The sequence below is a fragment of the Syngnathoides biaculeatus genome, chromosome 6 (assembly GCF_019802595.1).
Source record: "Syngnathoides biaculeatus isolate LvHL_M chromosome 6, ASM1980259v1, whole genome shotgun sequence".
Lineage (NCBI taxonomy): Eukaryota > Metazoa > Chordata > Actinopteri > Syngnathiformes > Syngnathidae > Syngnathoides > Syngnathoides biaculeatus.
In genome coordinates, this window is record NC_084645.1 from 21,820,057 (window position 1) to 21,839,711 (window position 19,655).

The following is a 19,655-nucleotide window of genomic DNA, read 5'->3' on the forward strand; positions in this document are numbered from 1 at the left end:
CGGTGGCACCGAAGAGACAACAGGAAGCAGAACTGGAGGTGGCAGAAATGAAGATGTTGAGGTTCTCGCTCGGAGTGAGCAGGTTGGATAGGATTAGAAATGAGCTCATTAGAGGGACAGCCAAAGTTGGATTTTTTGGAGACAAGTGTAGAGAGAGCAGACTTGGATGGTTTGGACATGTCCAGAGGCGCGAGAGTGAGGAAATTGGTAGGAGAATGGTAAGGATGGAGCTACCAGGGAAGAGAGCAAGAGACAGGAAGACCAAAGAAAAGGTGGATGGATGTCGTGAGGGAGGACATGAGGACAGTGGGTGTTAGAGAGGAAGATGCAGGAGATAGGCGAAGATGGAAAAAGATGACACGCTGTGGCCACCCCTAACGGGACAAGCCGAAAGGAAAAGAAGAAGAAGCTATCTGATATAGATATCAATCAATCAATAATATCAATTGTTCCATCTCATTTCCAATCTGTTTATTAACTGATTATTGTTGTCCGTTTGGCTTTCTTTTCTTAATTAAACAAGAACACATTTAAAATAAGGACTGGTGAATAATATTCACACCACAGGGAGTAAAGTTGTACTCACCAACTTTGCAAATGAGAGTGACTTGGTAGGTACCGATTAATATAAAGTGCTGTTCGTTTGATACTTTCTACTGTACACTTCACAGGCTGCTTCGTGTACAACTACATGCCACATTCAGGCTATTCATACGATGGTTGCAAACAATCTTTTAGATTAAACTGACTCTCCATTAACTGAATACGAATCAGTGATTCGTCTGTTACATTTCAAAAATTTTGAGTGAATGCATATGTGCAAATGTGGATCCACAGTTGAGGTCGTCTACAATCACCTGTGCGTGATTGGGAGTCCTCAGACAAGCGCTGCTGGACGTGAATAATTTAAACAACAGCGTCGGCGCTGATAAACACGCATGAAAGGGACGAGACAGAAGTCGAGGTCGGTGGGAAGGCGGTGACGCCGTGATGAATGAGCGTAATCGTTCTGGTGATGAGTGCTCTTTTTACTTTATTCTGAACACGCAATAACGCTGGAAGGAGGTGCCGGCTTGCTTTTAAAATATGCATATCCTGAATTAAACATTACCAATAATGGTAGCTTCATGCGTGACAGACTGGGGATTCGGCGTCTAGGGTCTAGACTCGAGACCCACACGTGCAGCTGTTTGATCACTTATCACCCAAAAGCCACTTGTGCATTACAGGATATGAATTCGCCTTTTTAAAAACTTTGGGTCAGGTTTCAACATCAGCGGCTTAGCACAACTGCTTCACAGTTCTGAGGACCAGAATTCAGAACTGGCCACGCCTGTGTGGAGTTTGCATGTTCGTGGGTTTTCTCCGAGTACTCCGGTTTCCTCCCACATCCCAAAAACATGCATGGTAGGTTAATTGAAGACTCTAAATTGCGTGTAAATATAGGTGAAATGTGTGTGTGAATGGTTGTCTCTATATGTGTTCCCTGTAATGGACCTTTCCGACTGGCGATCTTACGCTACGCCCCCTTAGCTACAGTTGCCATGTCCCACAAGCTTCCAAAATGGCGACTGAACAGAACAGGTTTGAAGTTGATTATCGCGTATTCCAGATATTATCGCGGTACGTTTTTTTGCCAAATGCATCAGATTTGTCCAAGAGAGTTCGAGAGAGAGGTCTCAACAATTTCACGCACGGATATGTACACCGAATTAAGATTTTGGACGGAGCAGGACGCAATGTCAGAGTTACAGCGAAATGTTGCTGATCGGTGCAAAAAAGATTTGACGCCTCACAAACTTCATATTGAAATCCAACAGGGTAAATTAGTGGAATCGTACTGCACATGTAAAGCAGGGAGAGTACTTTTTACTTGGAAAGATCACGAGTAATATCATTGTGAGTGAGTGTATTCATTTGACTTGGCTCGTAATGGAACCCGGTGCTCTGTCTTAAAGTCCGATGTGATGGAAATTGGCAAATCGACATTTCTCTTGCATGACATCGCGCATTTATGTATCACTAACCCGACTCTTTGGCATAAAACATGACACACAGGCCAGTGATACGCTAAGGAAATGAAAGTTGTTTTCCTGCAATGTATAAAGCACTGACAATAATTCAATCAATCTCAGAGAAGACACTTCTCCCTCACTTACCTTGGAACATACAGCCTTGTGTTTGTTGACATTGTTCACATTTAGTTGCACGTGTGCGGTTCCGCAAGCCTTAATCCATCGTAGACACTTGGTCAACTGTGTTTTAGGCTTTGGAAAATGAATCGAGCGGGGCTCTTGTAGGCTAGCAGGATAGCTTTCATCAGAATTGCACGTTCCCCAAGCGCATCTGAGGACCATTTTCTTCGTAGCATTCACTTTTTCAAGCGCACGGTACTGACAACCAGTATTGCTAGTGAGACAACATGGCGGCAGGGACGTGTCAAGCCAGGGGTTAAGAAAATGTGGTTATCTGATTGGCTATTATTATCCAAGTGATTGACAGGTCGGAAAGGTCCATTGACCGGTGACCAGTTCTGGGTGCCAAGCCTCTCACCCAGCGTCAGCAGCGATAGCCTCCATAAAGCCCACGACCCAGTGGTGAGGATAAGCGGTACGGAAAAAGAATGTATGAATGTTATAGCCAGTGTCCTTCTGTGTTATCCACCTTTCCAATGATACTCGATTTTTTTAAAAATAAAAAGAAAGTTCTGAAAGTTTTAAACTCGAATTCAACAATATAAAAACAACAACAACAAAACATTTTTTTTTTAAATGCACCGTTAAGATCCCGACTCCTTTTTGGCCTTCATGTCCAGAAATGTTTTTACAGCGGTTTTAATGGAGTGTCGTTTTTATCAAAGCAAAATAGAAGATGCTGTACCTGAGTTCAACAGGCGATGGTACTGCAGAGCAAGAGTCCTTTTTTGGAGGGTTCGTTGTCGGTCTCACAGGCAGTTTTTAGTGTATTCACTCTCGTCGCTAAAAAAAAAAAAAAAAAAAAAAAAAAGGGAAACATAATTATAGTGAGAAATTGTTACTCAGTATTTAAGCAGGCAACAAGTGGCTATTTTCCATGTGACGTACCACATTAACAGCAGGATGACATTGTTGTTAATTTAGAACAAGTTGCCACCTTCTCACGTCGTTATGGACACTTATTTATTTTGGTAGTTTTATTCATCTGGAATGCAGCCGCAAAGGTAAATGTCATCAAATTTGCATCATGGAATTTTTTTGTTGTTTCAGTTCTTTAACCCGAAGGACCCCGAAGCTGTCCCAAATGCCTGTGTGAAATGTATATAAACACGTTCGACTAAATTATATTCATATACATCAACGCGACAAAAATGTAAGTCAATATGAAATTTATACACCACAGAATATAGTTAATAACACCGGACATTTTAAACAGCTAGTATTATTTGGTAAAGATATAACACATGGAAACTATTTTACCTTTTAAAATGGCTTGTAAAAAAAAAAAAACATTTAACAAGATACAAGGATAAGATATTTTTATAATCATAACATGAGTGAGTCCTAGAAAAAGCAAAGTGCTAGAAGAGTTTGTCCAGAATCTTCAGACTCAAAGAATACCTCAAATTGCTCTTTTATGCTGTATGCTTACTTCCATCCTTCCATCTTTGCATGAACCTGCTTTTATGCCTTTGATCCTTTGCTACTTCCTTCCACCTCAGACATGTCTTAATATTATTATGATTGTTATTATTATTATTATTAGTCTTTGGACAATGCACTGTTATGTTGTGTTGTTAAAATGTCGACTTTCCAATTATTTTTAACAGTATCAGAGAGTTGTGGCTCACTCCTGCCACAAACTTGCCAACCATAAATGGCAGTCAATGTTATTATTATTATTTTGATGAGAGAGAGAGAGAGAGAGAGAGAGAGAGAGAGAGAGAGAGAGAAAGTAGAGTAAGAGGCTTTTCTGGTTCAATCCCTGGGTAACTGTCACAAGCAGTCAGTCAGTCACCTGCAGATGATGGTGTCGAGGGCATCCAGGTCAATATAAATACATACAGTGCTACTGTTACACTTTGATGTTTAACTTGATTGGTGACCATCAGTGCGACTCATGACAATATAATTAATTAGCGAATGAGTCTTGCAAAAAAAAAAAAAACCTTCTATCTTTTAACACAAAAGTCTTAAAACCTCTACACTACACACAACTCAATTGAGGCTCTTTCTGCCTCAAGCAGAGTCAAGGGTTGCTGGCGAACATCAATGTGGGATTTGACCTTGGTCTCATTCACAGAGCCGTCTCCTTGAGCTTGGCATAAACATGCACATTCACACGAAACTAATCCCCAGGAGGGGGTTAAAGTGTCTTCTTGACTGCCTTCTTTCGCTCTCTCTGTCAGCACAGCCGCCTCACTCCACCCTGCACGCCCACCTCGCGCCACCCCGTCCTGTATTAATGCTCCCAATCCTCTTTGAGGCAGAGTGACGTCCGCTACTGTCAGAAACAGACTTAAGCTCTGCTGCTCCAGGAAAACGGTGGCGAGAAGGTTGGGCATCGGAATAACCTTTGGAACAACCAATTAGCACTGCGTTCGGCGGCTGGGTGGGGGGGCCTCAAGGGAGGACAGGTCTCTGCTACCTAAGAGTTAACACCCATCCCCAGATGCTGGTCATACCGCAGGGAACTTTCGGCAAGTAAACATGGTGCACCTTGGTCATAAACAACTTGAAAGGCTTCCCTAGAAGCTTGAAGGATGAGCGCTGGAAGACTTGACTATTTTTGTTTTTAAAGAACTTTGACTCTACCTTAGAAATCGTCACTTTTCCCTGAAAATCCCGTTTTGCCTTTGGGGTTTCTGCTGCGATGGCAGCGAAACAGATGACAGGACAGCGTCAGCCCATGTCAGGTGTGTCTGAAAGGCGTTTGTGTGAGCATGCACTCCAAGCGAAGACTGTGAACGGTTGCTTCTAATTGGGACAGGGTGACTTTGTTTCCAAGTCGGCGATTCCTGAACGGACCGTTTCAAGTCGTAGCCCTGGAATTCCTGGACATGGAGGGTCATAATTACGAACGCTTCGGGGAGGGGGAGAGGGACAACTACCAGATTGACTACCGGAGGATCGTGGGGGATATGGAACCGGCGCGGCCTCGGCTGCCCAGCAGAGATGGGGAGCAGGTCCACCTCTACGGTGCCCACGTCCACTCCACGGCGCACGGCCACGGCCACGAGACTGCTGCGCAGCGGTACAGCGCCACGCGTATCCAAGCCGGGTATGAACCAGAGAGGTTAGTCTGACTATGAAACTGCACTGACTGACCTGAACAAAACTTTGCACCGAGATGTACATCAACTTTTTCCATCGAGAATTAGACACCTGTTTCTTCCCTAAAACCCGAATATTCATTTGTGTCACGCTTAGCCATAATCAGAATGTTGAGGTATGTGGCCGTCATATCTAAGTCAGATTTGGTTAGCACACGTTTTTCACGGTTCTGAGGTTCCTGGTACCAGTAAACCAAGTTTTGAGGCTCACATTGTTTTAGTTTTTGTTCGGTTGTTGTTGTTTTTTTCGGGTATTCTGGCTTCCTCACGCATTCCAGAAAAATGCAAGTTCGCTTCTTCTGAAACTCCTTAACTGTCCGTAGATAGAAACATGACTGCGAGTGGTCGTCTTTCCACATCTGCCTTGTGAGTCTTCAGTTCACAGATGACCCTCGTGAGGAACAACAGTATAGAGAATGAAAGGAAGTTAGAGTATTTCCACAGCATTAATAAAACGCTTATTGGTCAATACAAGCACGTTATTCTTGACAATCAGCTCCCTATTAATAATTGGGCTGGGACCCATTTTGGGGTTCCAGTCCTATATTTGGGGAAACACTTGCGTCAACAGTGAACTTTCCAACATGGTTTGTTTCAGAAGTCCGTTTATCACGCACTCAAATCCTCTTACCCTACTGAGCTTAAATGTGTAGAAGGAGTTTCCATTGACAAGGACGGAACGTTTTTGTGAGCATTTCCTGTGACGATTTGATGGAGGATGTGGCACAATCAAACAAAATAAAAAAATGTGCATTTCAGTCTAAAACCCAAGTTTTTTTTCATTGTTTCAGTTCAGGTCAGCAGTAGTCAGGCGCTTGAAGTACCCCGGTACCTGTTATTTTCAAACAAACAGAGGGAATATGCCGTCCGTTCCGTCCACATGATTGTGTGTCTTCAACTTCAGCATGGCCGACTACTTGATCAGCGGAGGCACGGGCTACGTTCCCGAGGACGGCTTGACGGCGCAACAGCTCTTTGCGATCGGCGACGGGCTGACGTACAAGTAAGGGATGCCCGACAACGCAGCCACGTGCGCGACATACGTTTCCCCGGCTGACGCGGGAAGGCCGACGAAAGTGCACCGTTACGCAACGTCTTCCATTAACTGCGTAATCTTATGACCGATAACGTATCTGCACGGGTTTTATATGGAGGATTATTTCGAGTAGCGCTTCTTTCAAGGATGACTGAGTGCTGACAGGATGTTAAAAGCATGGTTGCGTGTGCGCATATGTACGTGTGTGTGCATTTAAGTGTGTTTGTGTGGATGATAACGGCGTCACCATTTTCCTTCATCGGGATTGTACTGTTTGACAGTGTCAAGCGGGGACATTCAGAGCAGAATATTTCCATTTGGATTTGAAGATGTTTTAAATCAGCAGAAATTGATATGTAAACAAAATCTTACTCCTGCATAACAGCCACATCAGTGACATCAATAATAGTCCCATGATGGCAGCAAGGAGGACAGTACGTCACACTGGGACAAAACGCGTACTGGCACCTGCTATGGGAGGAGGAACAACAGAGATTTTCGGATGTTTCCGAGGCCCCTTCTGACGCGGAAGCTCTTTTTGAAGAAGAGAACATCTCGCAATCGAGTGAAGTGACCGGGCAATATTACCCTATCGTTTTGAGCCATATGTAGATGATATTCGGATCACTTCTGACTAACAACAGACTCCCCGACTGTTTGTATGACAGTATGCGAGCGACGAATATTAACAACTATTAATTTTTTAATAGCTCTGTACACACCTACCTGTCATTTGGAACCTACGGAGCTCTCGTCCTTTGCACCCGTGCAATCCATTTTTCACGACGAACCCGGTCTTTTGAAAAAGTGTGAAGAGCGAATCCATCCCCCCGAGTGTTCGAGTAATATCCCGCAATACAACGAGCCGGCATTTTGGCGAACACGAAGGAACAAAGAGCGACATTCTCGCAGGTAAAACTGGTATAAACACACAAACCCACCTGAGTGGGCGTCTGCTAATAACGTCACTTCCTGTTTCTTCTCCAAAACGAAACCCTCGAGTGGATTTTCATGGTCAAAATCATGTTGTGTGGTGGGAAAAAAACGGATCTGTCCATTCCAGCTGGCTTTTTTTTAAATTTATTAAAAACATCGTAAAAATCATGCTTTTCGTGTCAGTGGGACTTTAATAGCCACTTGTCAGTATGACTGAAATCTCTCTGGTTTGTATGCGCCAATTACTTCTCATCAAATGCCGAGTATTGCTTTCGTTACCATGACAACCAGCTGCAGATCTTGGCCTGCTCAGTGTTGCCAAGTTTTCAACTTCGTAGCTGTATTTCCCGAATTTCCCCGCCGCCGAGCCGACAACTTAGCTGAGACGCTGATAAAAAGTTGGCATCGTGTTTCCTTGTAAACCGACCGCTGCTTGAAAACGGTGGATGTTTGATGTCGGGACACTTGATTCTGTCAATTTGAAAAATCAAGACGGCACAAATGATCAAATTCCGAACGGTTCATTCACAAACATAAACAAGCAAATAACAAAATAATTACTTGGCTGTTTAATTTCACATTTGATGGGTGGGACACTCAAGTATTTGTATACAAAAAATAAAAACATTTTCCATCATGTTTTAAACATTTCAAGTACTGTACATACTCTATGGCACAGGTGTCAAACTCAAGGCCCCGGGGGCCATATCTCGCCTGCTACATGAGTTTATGTGGCCCGCAAAGGCAAATCTAGTTTGTCAACTTCCATAGTTCTTCTGAAAATCTGTACCATAGTTTCAAATTGTCATATTCCATAAATGATAACATTGTGATATTACAAGCATTTTTGAATTCCCAAACAAGAAAAATAATTGAATAAGTCATTACCCTTGTTTTTTTTTTTTGATTCCAAAAGTAGTGCATAAATTGATGTAAATATGATGAGGCGATTGAATAGTTTTAGGGTTTCACATTCGTACTGGCTCTCTGAGGGAAACCATAACTACAACGTGGCCCTCGAGAGAAATTTGTTTGACACCCCTGCTGTATGAAATCAACGAACTGGAATGCTTCTAAACTATATTTTGTCTGGGCTTCCAGTGACTTCTTGATCCTGCCTGGTTTCATAGATTTTACATCTGATGAGGTGGTAAGTACCAGCAACCACTAAGCTCACTGAGAAATTGACCATCAACGCTCTAGAACCATCGTGTGCCGTTCGCCTCTCTCGCACGTTTATTACGCTCGCCTTGTTTACACCTTTGCGAAACCCTGCTGGGACCTCAAACTGATTTTTTCATGCACGGACCACATGGGTGGTTGCCAGAAAGCAACTGCGCGCAACAAACGCGCACCTGTGCCACCCGTCCTCGAGCGAGTCAATTTGGTCCCTAATGCTTTTGCGCTCATTGTGTGCTACGAAAGAAAATGAGCGTTTGGTTAAGAAATGATTTTCAAACGCATCTCTGCGATGTGGTCTGTGCACGGGGAAGATGCGGCGTTGGCAAACGTCGTCTCCCAGCATTAATACGCACGTCTGGCTTGATAAAATTACATTGTATTGCATCAATTGCTCGCTGTTTCGCAGGACCTCACGTCGGCATTAACGCGGAAGATCACGCTGAAGACGCCTCTCATTTCATCTCCCATGGACACGGTCACGGAGTCATCCATGGCCATCGCTATGGCAGTGAGTTGCAGTCGTGCGGCACGTTATCGTTCATCCGCTTTCTCTGTCTGGTTGCTTGGTACTGAAAAAAGTATCGCCTGTCTCCGATTGGCCGGTTTCAGTTGATGGGAGGGATCGGAATCATTCATCATAACTGTACAGCCGAGTTCCAGGCCAACGAGGTGCGCAAAGTCAAGGTAAAATACGATCGTGGAGCCGTTGGCGATCGTGCGATACAAAAATACTCTGAGGATGGTGTCAGACATTTTTTCTCCATTTACCAGCAGTGGATATCTTTCACTTTTAACTATTTTAATCATCATCTGGACATAAATCATCTGGCCTTGATCCTTTTCAGATGTCTAAATAAGCAGGCTTCGATCGTGCTAGGAAATTTTTGGTCTGTTTTCAATCATCGTGAGTTTTCCCCCATCGCTGTGGTTTCTTTGATCCGGTGCGAGCACAACCGCTGTGGTTTGATTATCTGTACTATTTCATTTTTCTCTGAAATGTGTGACAAGAGGAAATCGGCTACTCGAAGCAGAGAGAGAGCGCGCACTCGGTGCGAAATCAAAATGATTAGTAAGTCTGTGAACACTCCAAACAAACTCCAACCCCGTTGCAATGACCCGTTTGCTTCAAGTCGTGACCCAACAGTGTGATCAGAAAAAGGTCCGAGTTTACTTCTGCTTGTATTTCAACCATATTACCTGTGGCCCTGAAAAGGATTCAGAGCCTATTTCAACTTACAACGTGAGCGCCAAGAAAAAACATCCCCTTTACTACTGTTTGTCCACTTTTCGTGTGAGGTTTTGTTTTGTCTGGTCCAAATCACCTGTTTTGTAAATGTGGTCTGTTTCAATAACGTGTGGATTTCTTTTTTTTTTTCCACACGGGTTCTCCCACTCGGGTTTTGTTTGCTTTGTCGGTCGAGAGCAGTCATTGAGACCACATGTTTTCCAACTGGCGTGGTTTGTTGTGAAATTGCTTTCCTCAGTCCTTTTATAAAAGAAACCAAACAAGAGGGTTGGCTCATTCAACTGCTTGGGACAAGAGAAAGATTGTTAATTAATTAGTGAGGCTTGATTATGATTGTCCGAATGCTCCAAACCCTGCTGGATTGAGCAGTTTTCTTCAAGTCCTGGGTACGGTTCATTTGTTCTCGGTCCAAGTTCACGTGACCTTTTATTGCTAGTTTGGCCTGGAGTGCCAACAGAACTGAGAAGAACCAGAACATGAACTGGATCTTCTGTGAAATGACCTCGCAATGTCCTGGAAATGCAAAGGAAGTGTCCCTTTGTTGACTATTTCCACTTTTTTTTTTTTTTTGTCCAGTCCAAATCAGTCAATGGTTTTGTACACAGGGAGTCCTCGGGTTAAGACGGTCTCGACCCAAGACGTTTTGTCTTTACAACGACCTTCCCCCGTCCGCCATTTTGTCTGGCTTATGCTGGTCGGTGTTTGTGCGCCGGGAGTATCTTCGCATTTTTCGCCCTCCTTTTTAGACGTTATCGCCCCAAATAAGAAAGCTGTGTCTTTTAGCAAGGCTTGTGCAGCCAAAAGAAAGTCCGTTACCACGGAAACAAAGCTCAAAGTCGTATAATGATTGGAGAAAGGAGAGGCACCAACACCACCAAGGCTTTAGTCGGTCGACCGTGGTGACAGTTATTAAAGACAAAGCCCGTATTTTAGCGCATGTGAAGGTTTCCGTTCTTACGTTGGACACAATGATTACAAAACAAGGTTCTTTGAGACTGGTCGAGATGGAGAGGATTGAGGACCAGGTTCTTTAGCAATAGCTAAGCACAGCCTCCCCTTCTTCTTCTCTATCCACCTCTCAGCAGTCATGCTTGTTTATTTCAATATATTTGATTTTGATTTAAATTCTGACTTTAATGGTGGAATCCGACTTAAGTTGAAATTCGAGTTAAGTCGCTACTGTAGGAACAGGTCTCAGTCGTAGACCGAGGACTCCCTGTACTTGGTGTGTTACCTCTTAGATTCTATGTTTTGACATCTGACCAAAGGAACCACATCAAGAGGGAAAATAAATTTGAGTAAGATTGACCAAATGGTGCGAGTGTGAAAGTGTTGGTTGTTTTATAATGACTCTCTGGGGTGCGGCCTTAAATACAACTGACGTCTTGCTTTGCAATATTTTATTTTTGTTCAGAAATTTGAGCAGGGCTTCATCACGGACCCTGTGGTAATGAGCCCCCAACACACCGTGGGCGACGTGTTCGAGGCCAAGACCCGCCACGGTTTCTCTGGGATCCCCGTTACGGAGACCGGCAAGATGGGGAGCAAGCTGGTCGGCATCGTCACCTCCAGGGACATTGACTTCCTGTCTGAGAAGGACCACGACAGGCCCCTGGAGGACGTGTGTATTCATTTTTATCACGTTAAGATCGGAGAATTGCTGCTTATCCGGCATTTCGATTCAATCTGACCCATTTTTATAGGCAATGACAAAAAGGGAGGATCTCGTTGTTGCACCCGCTGGTGTCACGCTAAAAGAGGCTAATGACATTCTACAACGCAGCAAAAAAGGTAAACACGGATTACGGTGGAAGGAAAATAATCCACACTTGAACCCAAACTGTCACTTTTTTTAGGTAAGCTACCGATCGTGAACGACAGCGACGAACTGGTGGCCATCATCGCCAGGACCGACTTGAAGAAGAACAGAGACTACCCCCTGGCTTCGAAGGACTCCCGCAAGCAGCTGCTGTGCGGGGCGGCCATCGGGACCAGGGACGACGACAAGTACAGACTGGACCTCCTCATGCAGGCGGGGGTGGACGTGGTGGTCCTGGTGGGTTTCCACGCCGCTGTCATCAAGTTTATGACTAAAACAACATGGGGTGGAGAAGAACATCCTGAATCAACACTGCTCCTGTTTTAGAACTCTTTATCAAAGTTTTTTCAGATGAAGGAATACGTTAGACACTTTGGGACCACATACTGTATTCTTAGTCTGGCACCACATCTTGAGAAACAGCATCAAAGAGCTGGCTCACCTTCCCATTAAGCGTCTCCTTCTCGCTAGGACTCCTCCCAGGGCAACTCGGTCTATCAAATCAACATGATAAACTACATCAAACAGAAGTATTCGGAACTCCAGGTGGTCGGAGGAAACGGTGAGCTTGTTTACTCTGCGATCGCCCGCGCTCGAGCGTCGTCAGGCCTTTTTTTCCACACGTCTTGTGTCCCTCCAGTGGTAACAGCTGCTCAGGCTAAAAACCTCATTGACGCCGGTGTGGATGCCCTCCGGGTGGGCATGGGCTGCGGCTCCATCTGCATCACCCAGGAAGGTGAATGACACGGTGTGCAGAAGCATCTGCAAATATTCACTCCATTCCGGTTGTGTTTTTAGACGCATTAAAATGAATTTTCTCAACACCGTAGTTATTCACACGCAGCCAGCTAGCAGGCACAGCAACAAAAGATGTCCGCTCAGTCAAAGCTTGATGACATCATGATTGCTCAACATTCAGAACGACGGCGCTCGGGTTGACGAAAAAGTGAAAAGTGAGACAAGACCGTGTCTTGTACCATAATTTCCGGCCTATAAGCCGCGACTTTTTTCACACGCTTTCAACCCTGCGGTTTATGCGGTGATGCGGCAATTTGTGCAATTATTTCTAACGGCCGCAAGGGGGCACTCGAGCGGAAAAGGTAAGAGTGAGACCGGTGGAACATATGTGCCGAGGAAGTGACTTTTACCTGTCTGACCCTGCTAGCGCCGCGCTAGCGTGTTACTGCTGTGTCTCAGTGATTTTTACCGGTATATATTTTTTTAACCGGCCCTGTTAGCACGGCGCTAGCGTTAGTGTTAGCGCAGCGGCGCTAGCATTAAACTCTCTGTGTACCGTCTTTCTTTGTAAATATATCGTGTTTCAACGTGTTTCAACGTGGGTTTTAATGTGGGCACTTGCGGCAAGGTCTTTAAAGAGAACACCATTCCATTTACTGTACTGTGATCTGTAACAGACAAAGAAGTATCAACATAGCATCAATATCAGGCATCTCGCATGAACACAGTCACACACCCGCGTAACCTAAACATCTATTCACCCGTTCGATTAGTCAACACGTAGAGACCACATTGAGGTGAGGCTCATCAAGTTTAGAGTCGTTTCAAAATTGACTATCAGAAATGCTGAATTATTTTTTTTTTTTTTACCCACATCGGACATTTTGTTATTGGCTCCACAGTGATGGCGTGCGGGCGGCCCCAAGGCACATCGGTGTACAAGGTGGCAGAGTACGCCCGGCGCTTTGGAGTGCCCGTGATCGCCGACGGCGGCATTCAGACCGTGGGACACGTGGTCAAAGCGCTGGCTCTGGGAGGATCGACGGGTGAGACGTGAAATTCACTCACTTGAGGTGTAGCCTGGCCGAGGGGGACCACAACCTGTCACTAGCCACTTCCTTAGGTACACGTACACAATGCTGCGAGAAGCCCCGAAGCGACGATGGCGTTCTGATTGTGACTGTCAGAGAGCGACTAAACTGACAATATCTTCATGAATGCAGATAGAATTTGTCATGGTGCATAAATGTATCGAGTCATATCGAGTATTCTTTTGACTTTTTTTTTTTTTTTTTTGCCGCTGTCAAGTGATGATGGGCTCACTGCTGGCGGCGACCACGGAGGCTCCGGGAGAATATTTCTTTTCCGACGGGGTGCGTTTGAAAAAGTACAGAGGAATGGGCTCCTTGGACGCCATGGAGAAAAACAACAGTCAGAAGCGCTACTTTAGGTGGGCCGCGGTTGTTCTCGGTCACCTCTCCCGTGCAACAAACATCGTCACGTGGTGCTCTTCATTTACATTTTTTCTTTTTTTTTTATTTGCGTGTCCAGCGAGGGAGACAAGGTGAAGGTGGCTCAAGGCGTATCGGGGTCCGTTCAAGACAAAGGCTCCATCCAAAAGTTTGTGCCGTACCTCATCGCTGGCATTCAACATGGCTGCCAGGACATCGGCGCCAAGAGTTTGTCAATTCTACGGTCAGAAAAATTGCCGATTTACATACAGTACATGGTATCATGCGATTTCTCTTGCAGATAAAAAAATTAGAGTCATTGAATTCATTTTTGAGCCCAAGAGTCCCATTAACAAGTTGGTGGAAATTAAGAAGCCAGCAGAGAAGGGACCGGAACAAGTGGCTACCATAAATACATTTGAAAAATAAAATGTAATATAAGCTTCATGAGATGACACTTAGCATACTAATTGATTTAGGAACTGAATTCCTTTTTTATTACCTTACCAAAATTCCAAATTTGATTCTTGCATCACTTGTCGCTAGGTAAAATTCGTGGAAACATTCACGGCACAGCATCAAAACGAATTCACTGAGCAATGACGTGCGTTGCGCTCATTGGATATTGTTGATCTGTCCATGGCATAAAATTTAGCGCACTTCTTGTTTTGTGGAGGTGGCGTTCCGGTAAGAGGGTTTCGTCGACCTATACTGTAACATTCAGGTTTTTAAACCGCTCTATTGACCAAGAGAGGCCTGTTGCATCACTTTGAATTGGAAATCAGCACAGGTTTTAACTAGAAGATCTAAATTAGGAGCAAATGGAGTCCAAGGTGCAAAAAATTTCACTGACGCGTTATGGTCCGCGTCACTCGCGCTGCATTTCATATTTGATCTGTCTATAAATCAATTATTATTTGGCCATCAGAAGTCCATTCGCTGATTTCTTGGCTTTATCCTCATCTGATGAAGCTGTAGCTCCGGCGGGGCTTGAGGACCTCGCTCGTCAGACTCCGCGTCATTTCCGTCCCAAGCGCCCTCCGAATATTCAAACATTATTTACAGGTTCAAATCTGTATGGAAGTATTCCTCCGTCTTCCCGATCAACCGAACGGCCGAGCCGCTCACGACTGTGTATGGAAGTACTCCACCGTCTTCCCGATCAACCGATACTGCTATTTCTTCATCAGATGAGGATAAAAACGAGAAATCGGCACCGAGCATAAATAGTGTCTCGTGTAATCGAGTCTTTGGTTTGGTGCGCGCACGTAGGTCATGTGACTCGCCAAAATGGCGGCACCTCCGAATATTTGTAATTGTCGATTAAAAAACTTCTCAAACAGGATTAACTCACATTTTCAAGATACAGTACATTATTACATGACCTATTGGTACATTGTTAATCCAAACCACCGGAATGTCCCTTTCATGTATCTCAGAAGTGAAAAATATTAGTGTGTGAGTCATTGTACTGCTCAATGTGTTCATTTTCCCAAAAATGTAATTTTCTCCACTTTTGAGACTAAAAACAATGTTTTGGGTGAAAACTGACTCACGTTCTACTCCTGATTACTAAATGGAAAAGTGAAACAAATGTTTTTTCTGAAGAAAGAAGAGTGTCTACACCAGGGGTCTCAAACGCAATTTAACGTGGGGCCGCTGGAGGCGGAGTCTGGCTGTGGCTAAGCCGCAGACTCAACACACGCATGAAGTTATCTGGAATTAAAATTAGAAGTTAAAAACCATCCCATCTTGTCAAACATCTTTTTTTAAACACAAAATAAGATGAAGGACGCTGGTGTTTACAACTTGTGTATAAAACCTCTTCAAAAAAAATAAAAAAAACTCTCCTTGGCAACACTGCTGTAACTTTCTCGTTGAAAATTGTTTCGCTGCTTGCATCAAGCCCGGTCGATGTCACACGCCCAATAGCCGTCCATCCCACCGGGATTGGTCTGCTCCGCACACAACGCTGTAAAAGTGCCACTCAAGGCCCGCATTACCGTTATGCTTTCATATTAAAAGGGGGGGGGGCGCAAATGGCCCGCGGGCTCCAGGTTTGAGACCCCCCCCCCCCCCCCGGTGTACACTTATCTTACATCGTCAGAGAACACAAGCGGTCAATGAGTTAAATCATCTCTTCCCCCCCCCTTAGAGTATAAGTAGAAATGTGAAACAAAGAGAAGCAACAGGAATTGCCTCCCTGGTGTTAATACCGAGCGGTTTTCATTCTAGGTCCATGATGTATTCCGGGGAGCTGAAGTTTGAGAAGAGAACGATGTCTGCTCAAATGGAAGGAGGAGTTCACGGCCTTCACTCGTAATTATTTTGACAAATCATTGCGCCTTTCCCGTCGTGTACTTGTCTCATCCAATTTGAGTACCCCCGTTTTAAACTCACCTTAAGCGCTCCGATCTGGATGCAATGGCCATGAAACGTCATGCTGTCTTCTCTCTTCCTCCTCTTGCTCATGCTGTCATTTTAGATATTCTTTTGTACCATGTAAGTACATCATCCATCTTGCTTTTTCTCCTACTTCTTCCTCAATCCATTTCTCACTGATCTGATGTTTCCCAACCTTTATCCATCCGAGGCACAGACCATGTAGTTTTCCTCACGGCGTAATCGTCAAAGAAAAGGAACACGAAACAAACGATAAACCGTGAATATTCTTTTCCGGGCCACTTTAAATCAAATTGGGGGTGTGTGTGGCCGGCAAACTAAATTGGGTTTGACACCCCTAGCATATACCGAGGACCCCTGCATGTTCGTGGTTTGATATTCTGATTTGTGAGGCAAACAATCCAACAATATTCACTTCAAAACTTGCCGGTTTAATGCTTTTTGTGCACAGGCCAAAATTCTATCTTCTAAAAACATTGCATTGGTGCCATCTCGTGGCAATCTGGTGTATAATATGAATGTTGAACTTTGGCAACAAAGGTTGGGCTTCATTAGAATATAAAGTATTCCGAGAGAGTCGCTACCACAAGCAGAAATGTTCATTTTCACTCATATTTTTCTATCCCTTGCAGTTATGAAAAGCGACTTTACTGAGGCCGGAGGGAAGGGAAACGCCCGATCGGGTCCGGACGTCCCCGCGCCGGCGCCGCTGAACCGACGCACCCAGCGCACGTGAACAAGTTCGACTTCCCATTTCTAATAACTATTTTAGAGACAACATGCACCGCTTTCAGTCCCTCATAAACTTGTCTGTCCATATTTTCTCGAGAGCAAACAGTCGGTAAATTAATGATGTGACCATATTTGTTCCTCATCATGTGTGGGGCCTCTCACATTAAAATCTAAATTTCGCTGTATGTGTGTGTGTATACTCCGCTTTAAGAAGCTTAGACACACTCATCTGTTAAAAAAAAAAAAAAAAAAAAAAGGTACACCTACACCAGGGGTGGGCACATTTTTTTTTTTTAATCAGGCCTCCCAAAAATTTATATTAAGAATTCTGTAATCGTCGTTGCATTAAATAATCAATTTCCCCATGAAATCTGGTTAGTGGAAGTGTTCTTATTGCTGATGTCTGTATGTCGAGCATTCTATCCGTCCATTTTCCAAGCCGCTAATCCTCACAAGGGTCGAGTCTCACCCAGCTAACTTCGGGCAAAAGGAGGTCGACACCCTAAACTGGTCGCCAGTCGGTCGCAGGGTCCATCCAGAGAACCATCATGAGCGGGAAACGGGCCCACGCCGCCCGCACCGAAGTCAGGTGTGTGTTTAATTGTCAAAAACAAACAAAGATGAAAATATTTGCAGTTGTGAATATGTGCAAAGGTGCAAATGCGGCATGGATGGATGGATGGATGGATGGATGGATGGATGGATGCATGCACCGGAAACACAAATGCAAGATGTTTGAATTGTAATTCATTTCTTGTAATTACATCATTTCAAAATCATTAAAATCACTTTTAATAGACATTAAATCTTTATTTGACTTTATTTTATAACTGGTTGAGTAATATACATCATTAATATTTAAAATTACTGTTTTATAAAAAATACCTTTTACAAAAGAACAAACATTTTACTCTTTTATTTATTGACTTAATTACTTATCGATCTATATATTTATCTAATAACGCATTTTTAAATGGCCTGGACTGCACCCGTCAAAATTAAAAGTCGCCCACCCTTGGTCTACATAAACAACTGCGATCTGAGACCTGCATCAATAACTGTGTATTTGGAATAAAGCTATTTTTGTCCGTATGATATATTCATTAAACAATACATTTAATTAATAGTTTCCTGTGGTGTAAAAATGTACTGCAAAATAACGAGACGTGACTTTGGACTGTGTGGGTGTACCTTATTACCGTAATTTCCGGCCTACGAGCCGCGACTTTTTTCACACGCCTGCGGTTTGTACGGTGATGCGGCTAATTTGTGCATTTTTTTTCTAACGGCCGCAAGGGGGCACTCGAGGGGAAGAGGTAAAAGTGAGACTGGTGGAATATGTGTGCCGAGGAAGTGACTTTTACCAGTCTGGCCCTGTTACCGCTGCGCTAGCGTGTTACTGCCGTGTCTCAGTGATTTTTCCCATTGCGTTTTTTTTTTTTTTTTTTTTTTTTTTTAAACCGGCCCTGTTAGCGCGGCGCTAGCGTTAGCGTTAAGCTCTCTGTGTAGCATCTTACTTTGTAAATATCTCATTTTTCAATGTGGGCACTTGTGGCGTTTACACATCTGCGGCATATGTATGTACCAAATGGTATTTCCGTTACTGGGTGAGGCTTATAACCAGGCCGGGAATTACGGTAAGTGTCCACTGAGTGGGTTTTGCATGTTGAAGTTGAAAAGTCGGGTACATATGAAGACAAAAAAAAGCCCATTTGCATTTTGACTGTTTCACATTTTATTTCATCATGACAGGAAAGCATCAGAAAGATGCACTTTGTCGGAACAATGTTTTTACTTTTGTGGCTTACCCTTGGACAAAAGTCAGCAATGTACATTAATTGATTGGTGTCTCGTTTGCACCGTTTAGTACATATTCAGGGTCATTTCTCCCAACCGTGTCTAAAGTATCTGACTTCACTCAGGGTCGTCTGGTGTACGCTTTATATAAAATTGGCTCCCTAATATGACAGAAGGAACAAAAGAACCAACTTGTACAAATATGTAAGAATATGTACATGCTGCGTTTTGTGTGTGCGACTGCTGCAATATACACTTTTATTCTCGATTAAATAGATGACGCTGGTTGACAAAATGCTCTTGTTCTGATGATTGATGGCATTTGACAGCTATTCATGTAACAATATTGCACTGCCATGCTTGCTGGAGTAGTTTTAGTTCGCAGAATTCACTGCCCTGCGTCATACTGCTATAATATTCGGCCTCTTTTGTGGAGAAAAATGAGGTCAAATGTCAAAGAGTATGAGTTAAAAATACAGTATAATAAAAAAATTCATTAGTGAATTGGTCTGACAGTATCAGTCAAAGCATTGCTACAGCTGATAAAGTAAACTGGAACAGTTGTACTGTATTTCCATAGATATAGCTAATATTAAAACATTTTCATTCTGGAATAAAAAGGAAACTGTCCTCATAATACTAAAACAGCTCTAAGACAATCTCATTTTCAATACTGTATATTAAATATGTACAATACAAATGCGGAACATACAGCAACAACATATGTTAATGTTTAAATACTGCAAAAATACTTTACATGTGGAGCTCAATTTATTAGAATATGTTCGATAAGTTCATTTATTCCAGTAACTTCGATTCAAAGTGAAACTGGCAGAGGTTCAATGAACAGAGGAATTACTTTTTAAGATGAGTTGCTACTTTATTTCTCTTCTGGAAATCATTTCAAAATGATCATGTTTTCCAAATGGTTGATGGTGAATTTGGGGTATGCTTTCAAAAGTATTCAAATTTATTAAGATGCACTTACAGCTCCCCAATCTCATTAT

General features: G+C 43.5%; 2 protein-coding genes across 3 annotated transcripts in view; one reads left to right on the forward strand and one right to left on the reverse strand.

The window, feature by feature from the left end:
* frmd4a (FERM domain containing 4A) overlaps positions 1-3,588 on the reverse strand; it is a 160,459-nt gene extending 156,871 nt beyond the window's left edge. Inside the window, exons 1-2 of one of the 2 annotated variants that reach the window (XM_061823979.1) lie at positions 3,456-3,588; positions 2,881-2,978 (exon numbers count right to left, since the gene is read on the reverse strand). The gene's annotated coding sequence lies outside the window, so the exon portion shown is untranslated. Of the gene's footprint in view, positions 1-2,880; positions 2,979-3,083; positions 3,272-3,455 lie in introns of those variants that run through there. The other variant, XM_061823978.1, reaches the window with a different exon arrangement.
* On the forward strand, positions 3,297-19,103 carry impdh1a (IMP (inosine 5'-monophosphate) dehydrogenase 1a). The gene is made up of 16 exons (XM_061823984.1): positions 3,297-3,348; positions 4,966-5,271; positions 6,213-6,311; positions 8,382-8,430; positions 8,869-8,970; positions 9,072-9,146; positions 11,123-11,329; positions 11,412-11,499; positions 11,565-11,764; positions 11,999-12,089; positions 12,168-12,263; positions 13,168-13,311; positions 13,574-13,715; positions 13,817-13,960; positions 15,952-16,035; positions 16,752-19,103. Coding segments are annotated over exons 1-16 (1,851 nt in total). The 5' UTR covers positions 3,297-3,346; the 3' UTR covers positions 16,774-19,103.
* Positions 19,104-19,655: the final 552 nt, after the last annotated feature.

Bases quoted from the DNA above. Each gene is read 5' to 3' on its own strand.
- impdh1a (XM_061823984.1), top strand. The intron at 8,971-9,071 runs GTGAGTTGCAGT...GGCCGGTTTCAG, and splicing joins CCATGGCCATCGCTATGGCA to TTGATGGGAGGGATCGGAAT. The intron at 12,090-12,167 runs GTGAGCTTGTTT...GTGTCCCTCCAG, and splicing joins CCAGGTGGTCGGAGGAAACG to TGGTAACAGCTGCTCAGGCT.